At 37.0% G+C, this 12,686-nt stretch overlaps 1 protein-coding gene across 3 annotated transcripts in view; it reads right to left on the bottom strand.

Annotated features, from left to right (window-relative positions):
* Nucleotides 1–12,686, bottom strand: part of MYOM1 (myomesin 1) — a 153,361-nt gene that overhangs the window by 25,167 nt on the left and 115,508 nt on the right. For all 3 annotated transcript variants that reach the window (XM_040479292.1, XM_040479291.1, XM_040479290.1), the window contains 3 exons: nt 4,236–4,392; nt 2,291–2,397; nt 2,130–2,174 (listed from right to left, as the gene is read on the bottom strand). In XM_040479292.1, the coding sequence (XP_040335226.1) occupies nt 2,130–2,174; nt 2,291–2,397; nt 4,236–4,392 (309 nt within the window). The remainder of the gene's footprint in view (nt 1–2,129; nt 2,175–2,290; nt 2,398–4,235; nt 4,393–12,686) is intronic.

Raw genomic sequence — 12,686 nt, forward strand, 5'->3', positions numbered from 1 at the left:
AAATAAAATAAAATAAAATAAAATAAAATAAAATAAAATAAAATAAATAAAATAAAATAAATTAAATTAAATTAAATTAAATTAAATTAAATTAAAATAAAATGCGGCTTCAATGGGCTAAGCAAATCACCCTTGGGTTGGGAGATCTGATACTTGAATGTCAGAGTTTTTAACACATCCTTGAGTTCTCTCTCTCTGCCTACCTAATGCCATACCAGGGCTCTAATAAAAGGGGAACCTCAGTTTGCTACTATTCTCTCTCCTAGAACCAGTAATTCGAGTGATTATGTTTATGCAAAATAAAATATCTCAGCATCCATGACAGCGACATTGGGCAATTACTGCCTCCAAGTCCATAAGATCACTGAACTTCAGGGAGGCTTGGGCACCTCCAATTCAACACTAACACCCAATATTGTCTCATCTCCATCCTTTAAGCTAAATGTAAATGTCATTTGGATCAGCTGTTGCCCAGATGCTTTGCCAGTGTTTATTGTCTAACTAGATAAGTGGAAGCTGCTCTTTGTCTCCATTTCTACCAATGTTTGAAAGTAGACCGTGATCACTAATGGTCAGCACAGTGACCCTCTCCTTTACTCCCTACTTCACAGCCCTGGGGACATGAAGGGAGAGCATCCTGTACAGCTTGTAGAAAATCTTCTACAAGTGGGTTTTTTGAGGATCACTATTCTACTTCAATTAGTATTTATGTTTTTCCTGAAGAGCTCAAGGATCAACCAATACTATATTATCTCTCACAGCATCTCTATACAGTACGTGCTATAAACTATTACAACAGCCATTGCTAGTAAAGATACTAAGTAAGGCACAGGGAAATTAAAATGAGTTTCCCAGGTTCATAGGCTGGGTCAAAAGGACTGAATAAGGAGAGTACAGGCCAAATATCTACCTTCCATACAATTAAAAAATGATAATAACTTTTAAGACACCATGGCATTACTTTTCCAGTTTCATGGTGAATAAGCATACAGACAAAAAATGGTTCTCTCCCAGAATTCAGAAAGTCTGTATCCTACTTTCACACCCCATAAGCATGTTGCTGTGCTGCTTTGTTGAACAAATGTGGTTTTGAACCACTGAGGCCAATAGTCACCAACACTCAGCCTCACAGTGGAACAAGCATTCCTTGGTAATGGAAAAGAAGTCAGATAATTGGTTCCAGAGCAGTGTGTGTTTTTTAATCATAGCCTTCACTGGGACTTTCAGGAAAGCTACAGACCTTCCTCCTAGAAAAATGCACATATACAAACATGCAAGGTTTTGTCTATGGTCTGGGATCACGGTATAATTTCCTGAGTTCCTGAAAATTCTGTATCAGTAAAGGAATTATATTTTAGGGACCAAACAGTAAAAAAAAAAAAAAAAGTCCTGGTTTAAAAGAGTGAGTGTGGATTATCACTCCCTAATTGTTTTCTCAAATTCTAGTGTATAACTTTCTAGATAATCCCCTAGTTTGGTCAATAGATATAAGTGGCAAGAGATCTTATCAGGCCAATGGAACTTTCCGGGTGTCATTTCACACTTCTTTCTCTTCTTTTAGGTGTCAACTGCAAAATTTAATCTTTTATGTGGAAAGTGCTTTATTGAAGAGTTTGTAGATAGTGCAGAGAGATTCTTTTTCTGACTAAGGCATCTTTACCTTATTTTCCAGGAGTTTAAAATGGTAGATAATGTCTTTAGATTATCTTTAATTAGAGGTATGATTCTTCTATTATGTGCTAACATTAAATTGCTCAGGAAGAGGTTGGTTTGCCTAAAAAACATGCGAATTAATGTATCCAGAATTATATAATATATAGGGTTCCAAAATACATAGGCAAAAGGTGAAGAACTTGATTATTCAGCTGTTACACCTACGTAACCTGACACTTCACTATGTCACAGAGCATGTGACATTTTTTCTATGTTAGTATTTGTATCTGTTTAGAACAATGGCAAAGATAAAAGCAGCACTTCTGGAAAGTGCATTTGTAGCTACCAGTCTATATTCCATTGTGTGTTCTCAAGAGCCTCTTGTCTTGACCCTGTCAGAGTTGTCTTCTGACCTATTCCAGAAGTCACCACCTAGCAGGATTGCTAAACTCTGTGAATGTACTGTGGACACTTACTTGGGAACTTGTGTTCTTGGCTGAGAGCTAGTAAACGTTTCAACTCTGTAGGGAGAAAAAAAGAACAATTAAACTACTAAAACAAAACTCACCTGATCCCAGAGGATCATTGATGAATCAGAGCAGCATTAGACTTATGAATGGATTGATTTTAAGCTTACCGTCCTCATCTATCAGGTAGCTTGACGCTATCCCATCCGTGTCTGTTACATCGCAGGAGTAAATACCTATGTCTTCCGTCCCAAGGTCCTTGAAGGTCATTTTCGTCCTGCAGAACAGAATACTCTTGGTTTTTTTTTTTTTTTTTTTTTTTTCAACGTTTATTTATTTTTGGGACAGAGAGAGACAGAGCATGAACGGGGGAGGGGCAGAGAGAGAGGGAGACACAGAATCGGAAACAGGCTCCAGGCTCTGAGCCATCAGCCCAGAGCCTGATGCGGGGCTCGAACTCACGGACTGCGAGATCGTGACCTGGCTGAAGTCGGATGCTTAACCGACTGCGCCACCCAGGCGCCCCCAGAATACTCTTGTTAAGAAGGGAGGCTGTCCAGGGTCTGTGGGCTGGCGTCCTGTACTGTCTCCAGGCGATTACCTATGCGACTTCCTTCATGGGGAGCACTTGCTCCTAACTCCCCTACTGACGTAAAACCTGCACATTCCTGCAGCTTCTAGGAAGACTTTCCTGACCTCCTCTTGGGGCTGCAAGGATGACAGGCGGACAGGAGTGGGGAGCTGGTACAAACCTCCCATGCCCAAGCTATGTTGCATATCAATGCTCATCCCCCAGAAAGATATTTTTAACTGATCAGCCCTTGCTGGGGGAAACTAAAAAAACATTTTCCTCCACAGAGCAGAACTTTCTGTTGACAACCCCAAGTGCCCCTCTTATGTTAGTTAACCTCTGAACTTTCCTTTTTGAGGTTATCATACTGTATTGGTATTACCTATTTTATTATACGTATGCCTCCACTATATAGTCATTGTGCCTTTAGGGACGAGACATGTTTTATTTCCTGTTGTGTCTCCCAGCATCCAATAGTTTTCTGACACATAATATGTGCTTAGTAAATATTTGTGGAATGAATAAATGAATGGGTCAATGGTTTAGTTCACTGTGTTTTCTAACTTTGGTGAGTGATGTTGCTACTCAGTGTCTAAGATCAGCCAAACATAAATGTGAGCCAAGTGCACAAATTGGAAGAAAACCTGTATAGTTTGATTGCCTTTTCTTTAATCAGATTTATGTTTTACTTCAAGTACTTTATAGCACACTGATGGAAAAATGTCTTTTAGTTATATTCAATATGTCCTTGTCATCCTCCAACAAAATTACTATTCCTTTATTTTTGAGATATTTTGGGCGTCTTTGTAATAAAAATAATACTTAAAAGCATTTTGCTTTACCAAATGCAATCCAATATGGTTGGAACTATAAAAATATAAAACTTGCTAAACAAGGCAAAGTAAAAAGAAAACTTAAAATCTTGGATGTGAAAGAAGTAATTGATCACAAAATTAATCTTCGATCTCTCCCATTTTATAGAAAAAGAAATTGGAGGCCCATGGAAGTTCGAAGCTACCCCAGGTCACAGAGCTGGCCCCTCATAGGGCTAGGGCTAGAACTCATCTGTCCTCTGCTTTCCAAACAAGGTTCATTCCAGTGTATTATTATGTCATTCTTAAGTGGGGGTGAAAAAAAAGACGAGATTATACCTATTTCGTTTAATTCACTATAACTTGAATCAGCAAGCAGCAAGTTCTTCCTTGCTCCCTCCCCATAAGCATCCTCACCATTACTTTAAGATTATGAAGTTTCATAAAATAATGAAAAGCATCATTAAAGCTGACTTTTAAAATGTCAATTAAGGCTTTTCCAACATCGCAAATTTGATAACATATAAGAAAGCTTTTTAAATGAAATAATATGAAAGTAGGATTGTTATTTTTCAAGGTTGACATTATTACTCTTTACATGACCAAATATAAAATATTTGTGATTTCATCCCCTTATGCCAAGTATTTGAGAGAGAAAGCAAAGCGCTTAACTTCACTCTCCTATCATTAAAGGAAACAAACCCATTTAATTTTGATTGAAATGGTACATACTTGTTGCCTTTGCTCTCAACGTCTAATCGTGGAGAGCCCTCAGTAGATACATAATCTTTGGACCAGTTGAACTGAGAATTTGGAGTCATCTGATCACATTCAAAATTCAATGAAATTACGCCATCATCATCCACATTTACAACAACCTCTTTGGTTCCTAGAAGATCCAAAACAAGGCACTGATTATTTCCTAATAGAAATCAACAAAGTGAGAATTCCTTACTTTGGGATCCGTTACTTTAGCCTTCAAGCAGGGCCTTGAGCCTGTGCAAGAGAAAAGACCCAACTGCTCACTATGGATGGACAAGCCTGCATCCTGCTCTACAATTCAACTTCTATACTGCAACATGGAATTTAATTAATGTGCCATATTTTTCAGGTAGAGATACCACCAGTCTAGGGCTGAATAAAAATTGGTTGATGTGACTTAAAGTACAGTTATAGGAGCAAGTTGGTCATAATAAGGAGGACAAGGCAGCCCTGGGCAAAAGGAAAGTTGAGTGATCCTTGTTAGGACTGAATTGATGACTTTTGCTTCAATAACACCCATATCCAGCTACTCATCAGGAAAGGATAGATAATAGATAAAGAAACCAAAGGGGAGAAACAGAGGTAGTAAAAATTGCCTATAGTTACATGATTAAAGTTTGTAAATCATTTAAAAAATGATGAAATACATGGAAACTTGTTCTGTTTATCAAGTAAGCATATAGAAATCTAAAGATGCCCCTCTAGATTAGAATGACAGCAATCTAGACATGACTGTTATTGAACTGTATGGAAATTTAAATGGAAATTAATTTCAAGAGATCCAGATGTTTCAAGAAGATTGGTTTTTAGCTTTTAAAAGAAAACAATTCAGTTAGTGTTTTGAGTTCTTATGTTTTTGTGAGTTATAATAAATTGCACCTGCATCTAATCTGGGGATTCAAAGAGTTTGTATAGCACATAAAACATTCACATCTATGCATAAATCAGTTTGAAAGGTAAAATGCTCTTCTCAAATTGACACTCATTCAGTTACCAGTCTAAACTCAGTTTGTTTCCATATGTTAGGAAAAATATATTCAATCTAAGAAAGGTACAGGTTTGTTTTTTTTAAAGCATTAAAAGGGGCACCTGGGTGGGTTAGTCTGTTAAGTGTCTGACTCTTGACTTTGGGTCCTCAGGTCACGATCTCACAGCTCATGGGTTCGAACCCCTCATCAGGCTCTGCGCTGGTGGTGTGGAGTCTGTGTGGGATTCTCTCTCTCTCTGACCCTCCCCTGCTCTCTCTTAAAATAAATAAATAAACTTAAAAAGAAAGCATTAAAAAAGTCTTCCAATAGATACTGCCAAAAGACTGAAGTTTTTCTCTCTAAATTGTAAGAAGTCAGCATCCTGGCTTACTGTACAGTAAAACTTGTCAGGGGGAAAAAATTGCAAAACTCCTCCCAGGGAAAGGCCAAAAGAAAATGAGTGCCCAAATTGTGCATGGCAACATGAAAATCTTGGTTCCTAAGCCAGGCAGTTGATTTAATTTGTGCCCTTACTGATGGCAGTGAGTGCTTCAATTATAAACTCCCAAAAAGTGATTTTTAACACATGGAATGGCTAGAGAAGACTACTTCTAGTGATTTTTAAAATTACTTTTTAAAAAACAAACAAAGGGCTATTTTCATATTTGGCTATCAACTGAAATAATGATCAAATAAAGACTTAATTATATTTAAGTGAAATGTCCTCCATGTATTATTTCTAAAGGACTGAGTCTACTCTACTGAAAGTTGCAGACCATATTTTAGTTCTACTCCTGATAACATATGATGAATCCTTACCATCCATTATTGTATAACAAATAGTGAGAAAGTCCTCTCATTAAAACTTAAGAAAAGACTAACACCTAAGAGTGTGGAGGTTGAGGCAGTGTTAGAATACATGGCATGGTGGAGTCACAGAGAGAGTACAAATAAGAAAACTTCTGTATATCTGTGTTGTTATGAAAAGGAAAGAAATGACAGAGGTTGACTAAACCTTCCTTGCTATTTGCATAATATCTATTTTGGAGGCATGATGGATTATTCATATTAATCATTCATTGTCTGATCTGTAATCCCTTTTAAAAGGAAGTGAATCATCCATAAGCTTGCTGTTTATTATACTAGAGGCATGATTTAAGTTTACAACAGAAAAAAAAATATTGCTTAGGTCAAGAATTGTGAGGTTTGTTTTTATTAAAGTGAAAGATTTTACTTCATTGCAAAGGAGTTACAAAACTGAAAGAATAGGAATAGTATATAATTAGCTTAGCTGTTTTCTCAATTCCACAGCTAGCCTTTGTGCAGTTACACTTCATCCATCTGGAACCCTGCCCAAAACCAAGAAGTAAGGAAAACAAGCCCCTAAGTGGCAGTGCTGATGTGACAAAGTCCACACACTAGTATTCCTGAACACTCACTGGAGAATTCTGTAGATCGTCACTTGGAATCTATTTAAACTTCACTTCGAGAAAGTTGGTTGGTTGGTTTCTGTCAGCAGATTAAACCCCCAAAGCACAGGGAAGCAAAAAACTACTCTCAGCAGGTACACTGAGAATAAGGAAAATGACAGCAGGAGAGGAGGCAGAAAACATAAATGCAGGCATAAAGGCATATTTAAAGAGGGACAAATGGCTCCTCACTCCTTAATGACATCACTGTATTCCAACACTGTACAATAAATAAGGTTGAGGGGCACCTGGGTGGCGCAGTCGGTTAAGCGTCCGACTTCAGCCAGGTCACGATCTCGCGGTCCGTGAGTTCGAGCCCCGCGTCAGGCTCTGGGCTGATGGCTCAGAGCCTGGAGCCTGTTTCCGATTCTGTGTCTCCCTCTCTCTCTGCCCCTCCCCCGTTCATGCTCTGTCTCTCTCTGTCCCAAAAATAAATAAACGTTGAAAAAAAAATTTTTAAATAAGGTTGATCTTTATGGCCCTGAGTCACACCGAAAGAGGTAAATAAGATTCAGTACACTGCATCCAAGGTTGAAAAGTACATACTAAAATGTCCAATCTATTTCAAAAGACTTTTTATCAAAGAGTTTTAGAATGTATTTTCAAATCTTAATGCTTCAGCAGTAAATTCTCAGGTAAATAGAACAACCGGGAATTTAAAACAATAATTTGTTCAGGTTTTTTTTTTTTTTTTATTGAGGAAAATTTAGTCTATAACATAGAAGTTTCACAGATGGCTAACAGACATATGAAATGATGCTCAACATCACTTATCATCAGGGAAATACAAATGAAAACCATGATGAGATATCACCTCACACCTGTCAGAATGGCTAAAATTAATAACACAGGAAACAACAGATGTTGGTGAGGATGTGGAGAAAGGGGAACCCTCTTGCACTGTTAGTGCAAATGCAAACTGGTGCAGCCACTCTGCAGAACAGTATGGAGGTTCCTCAAAAAGTCAAAAATAGAACTACCCTGTGACCCAGCAATTGCATTACTAGGTATTTACCTAAAGAATAAAAAAGTACTGATTTGAAGGGACACATGCACCTTGACATTTACAGAAGCATTATCAACAATAGCCAAGGTATGGAAAAAGCCCAAATGTCCATTGACTGATGAATAAATATAGAAGATGTGGTGTATATATACAATGGAATATTACTCAGCCACCAAAAAGAATGAAATCGTGCCATTTGCCACAACATGGATGGAGCTAGAATTCTCCAGTGAGTGTTCAGGAATACTAGTGTGTGGACTTATGCTAAGTGAAACAAGTCAGTCAGAGAAAGACAAATACCATAGGTTTCACTCATATGTGGAATTTAAGAAATAAGACAGATGGACATAGTGGAAGGGGGGAAAGAGGAGAGGGAGGAAAACCATAAGAGATACTTAACTACAGAGAACAAACTGAGGGTTGATGGAGGGGAGGGCAACAGGGGATGGGCTAAATGGGTGATGAGTATTAAGGAGGGCACTTATTGTGATAAGCACTGGGTGTTCTATGTAGGTGATGAATCACTAAATTCTACTCCTGAAACCAGTATTACACTATATGTTAACTAAATAGAATAAATAAAAACTTACACAAACAAATAAAAACTGCTGATAACCAGACTTTAAAAGAAAGGAAGGAAGGAAGGAAGGAAGGAAGGAAGGAAGGAAGGAAGGGAGGAAGGATGAAAGGAAGGAGGGAGGGAGGAAGGGAGGGAGGAAGGCAGGAAGGAGGGAGGGAGGGAGGGAGGAAGGAAGGAAGGAAGGAAGGAAGGAAGGAAGGAAGGAAGGAATAAAGAAAGATTATATAAGGTTCAGGTATGTAACACACAAATTTAATATCTGTATGTAGTACAAAGTGATCACCACTAAAAGTCTAGTTACCATCCATCACCATGCAATTGATCCCCTCTACTCATTTTTCCCACTCCCACCCCTGTTCCCCTCTGGTAATCTCCAATTCATCTTCTGTACTATGAGTTTGCTTTTGTTTTGTTTGTTCATTTAAGTTTTTAGATTCCATATGAGTGATATCATATATCTGTCTTTCTCCATCTGACTGACTTCACTAAGCATAATATCTTTGAGGTCCACCTCAAATGACAATATTGCATTCTTTTTATGGATGAGTAGTACTCAATTGTATATATATACCACATCTTCTTTACCAATTTATCCATCAGTGGACATTTAGGCTGTTTCCACTTCTTGGCTATTATAAATAATGCTGCAAAGAACAAAGGGATGATTATATTTTTTTTCAAATCAGTGTTTTTGTATTCTTTGGACAAATACCCAGAAGTTGAATAGCTGGAAATATATGGTAGCTCTATTCTCAATTTTTTATTTATTTTTTTTTTAATTTTTTTTTCAACATTTATTTTTGGGACAGAGAGAGAGAGCATGAACGGGGGAGGGGCAGAGAGAGAGGGAGACACAGAATCGGAAGCAGGCTCCAGGCTCTGAGGCATCAGCCCAGAGCCCGACGCGGGGCTCGAACTCACGGACTGCGAGATCGTGACCTGGCTGAAGTCGGACGCTCAACCGACTGCGCCACCCAGGCGCCCCTATTCTCAATTTTTTAAAGGAATTTTCCATATTTTCTTTTCCACAGTGGCTGCACCAATTTACATTTCCACAGTGTTTGAGGGTTCTCTCTTCTCCATGTCCTCTCCAACATCATTATTTCTTGTCTTTTTAATAATAGCCATTCTAACCATTGTGAAGTGATAGCACATTATTGTTTTGATTTGCATTTCCCTACTAATTAGTGATGTTGAACATCTTTTAATGTGCATGTTGGCCATCTATATGTCTTTGGACAAATGTCTAGTCTATTCAGATCCTCTGCCCATTTTTAAAAAGATTTTTATGTAATCTTTACACCCAGTGTGGGGCTTGAACTTACAACCCTGAGATCAAGAGTCACAAGCTCCACCAACTGAGCCAGCCAGGTACCCCTCTGTCCATTTTTTTAATCAAGTTGCTTGTTTTTTGTTGTTGAATTGTACGAATTCTTTGTATGTTTTGAATATTAATCCCTTGTCAGATACATGGTTTGCAAAAATCTTCTCCCATTCAGTATGTTGCCTTTTTGTTTCGATGATGGTTTCTTTCACTAGAAGATTTTTAGCTTAATGTAATCAATTTTTTTCTTTTTTGGCTTTTGTTTCCCTTGTCTTTGGAGTCAGATCCACAAAAACATTGCTAAGACCAATATCGAGGATCTTACTGCCTATTTCCTTCCATGAATTGTAGTTTCAGGTCTTGCATCCACATCTTTAATCCATTTTGAGTTAATTTTTTTGTATGGTGTAAGATAGTGATCTAGTTTCATTCTTTTATGTGTGGCTGTCCATTTCTCCCAACACCACTTATTGAAGATATTCTCCTTTTTCCATTGCATGTTCTTGTCTCCTTTGTTGTAAATTAATTATCCATATATGTGTGAGTTTATTTCTGCACTCTCAATTCTGTTCCATTGGTCTGTGTGTCTGTTTTTATGCTGATACCACACCGTTTTGATTCCTATAGCTTTGTAGTATTTTTGAAATCAGGGAGCATAATATCTCCAACTTTGTTCCCCTTTCTCAAGACTGCTTTAGTTATTTTGTATTTTTGTGGTTCCATGCAAATTTTAGGATTACTAGTTCTAGTTCTAGTTCTGTGAAAAAGTGCCATTGTAACTTTGATAGGGAATGCACTGAATCTGTAGATTGATTTGGGTAGTATGGACATTTTAACAATATTAATTCTTCCAATCCATGAACATGGTATATCCATTTGTCTGTTTCATCTTCAATTTTTTTCAATATCTTAAAGCTTTCAGAGTATAGGTCTTTCACCTCTTTAGTTAAATTTTTCCTGGGTATTTTATTCTCTTTTTTAATGTTTTTTTTTTTTTTTTTTTTTTTTTTTTTTTTTGAGAGAGAGAGACAAAGTGCAAGTGGGGAAGGGACAGAGAGAGGGAGGCACAGAATCCAAAGCAGGCTGCAGGTTCTGAGCTGTCAGCATACAGCCTGACAGAGGGCTCAAACTCATAAGCTGTGAAATGATGACCTGAGCTGAAGTTGGATGCTTAACCAACTGAGCCACCCAGGCACCCCTTAATGCAATTGTAAATGGGATTGTTTTCTAAATTTTTCGTTCTGATAATTTGTTAGTGTATAGAAACACCACAGATTTCTGTATGTTGATTTTGTATCCTGCTACTTTACTGAATTCATTTACTAGCTCTAACAGTTGTGTGTGTGTGTGTGTGTGTGTGTGTGTGTGTGTGTGTGTGTGTAGTCTTGTGAGTTTTCTATGTATAGTATCATGTTATTTACAGACAGTGACAATTTTACTTTTTCCTTTATAATTTGGATGCCTTTTATTTCTCTTTATTGCTGTGGCTAGGATGCCAACTACTATATTGAATAAAACTGGTGAGAGTGAGAATCCTGGTCTTATTCCTGATCTTAGAGGAAAAGCTTTCAGCTTTTCACCATGGAGTATAATGTTAACTGAAAGCTTGTCATATATGGCCTTTATTATGTTGAAGTACATTCTAATCTATACTCACTTTGTTAAGAGCTTTTATCATAAATGGATGTTGAATTTTGCCAAATGCTTTTTTTGCACCTGTTGAGATGGTCATATATTTTTTATCCTTTATTTCATCAGTGTGGTGCATCATGTTTATTGATTTGTGGGTTTTGAACCATCCTTGTATCCCTGGAATAAATCCTACTAGATCACGGTGGATGATTCTTTTTAATGTATTGTTGAACTTGGTTTGCTAAGGATTTTTGTTTAGGATTTTTGCATCAATGTTTATCAATAATATGGGGCTGTAATTTTCTTTTTCTGTGGTGTTATCTGGTCTTGGGATCAAGTAATGCTGGCCTCATAAAATAAATTTGGAAGTGTTCCCTCCTCTTCAATTTTTTGGAAGAGTTTGAGAAGGATAGGTATCAAATCTTTGAATATTTGATAGAATTCACCAGTGAAGCTGTTCTGGCCTGGACTTCTGTTTGTTGGGAGGTTTTTGATAACTGATTCAATTTTCTTACTAGTAATTAGTATATTTTCTATAGCTTCATGAATCAGTCTTGTATGGAAGATTGTATGTTTAGAGGAATTTGTCTATTTCTTCTATGTGGCCCTCTATGTTGGTGTATAATTTTTCATAGTCTCTTGTGATCCTTCATATTTCTGTGGTGTCAGTTGTAACTTCTTCTAATTTTGATTTCTAATTTTGTTTATTTTTCCCTTCATGAGCATAGTGAAAGGTTTGTCAGTTTTGTTTACTTTTTCAAAGAACCAGCTCTAAGTTTCACTAATCTTCTGTATTTTTTTCCTAGTCTCTATTTCATTTATTTCCATTCTGATCTTTACTATTCCCTTCCTTGTACTTACTTTATGCTTTGTTTGTTCTTTTTCTAGCTCCTTTAGGTGTAAAGTTAGATTGTTTATTTGAGATTTTTCTTGTTTCTTGAGGTAGACCTATATTGCTAAGGTATTTCCTCTTAGAGCCATTTTTGCTGCATCCCTAAGGTTTTGGTATGTAATTTCTGGTTTCACTTCTCTAGGTTTTTTTTTTTAATATCTGCTTTGATTATTTTGATGACCCAGTGGTTGTTCAGTAGCATGTTGTTTAATCTCCACATTTTTGTAATTTTCTGAGTCTTCTTCTTATAATTGATTTCTAGTTGCAAGACATTGTGGTCACAGAAAATAGTCGATGTGATTTCAATGCTCTTGAATTTACTGACACTTGTTTTGTGGCCTAACATGTGATCTATCCTAGAAAATGTTTCATGTGCAGTTGAGAAGAATGTTCAGTTGCTTTTAGATGGAATGTTCTGTATATATCTATTGAGTCCCTCTAGTCTACTATATCATTTAAGGCTGATGTTTCCTTATTAATTTTGTTTGGATGATCTAACCATTGATACAAGTGTTAAAGTTCCCTATTATTATTGTACTGCTATAAATTT

The sequence above is a fragment of the Herpailurus yagouaroundi genome, unplaced genomic scaffold (genome assembly GCF_014898765.1).
Source record: "Herpailurus yagouaroundi ecotype Mexico unplaced genomic scaffold, PumYag 142, whole genome shotgun sequence".
In the NCBI taxonomy this organism is placed as follows: domain Eukaryota; kingdom Metazoa; phylum Chordata; class Mammalia; order Carnivora; family Felidae; genus Herpailurus; species Herpailurus yagouaroundi.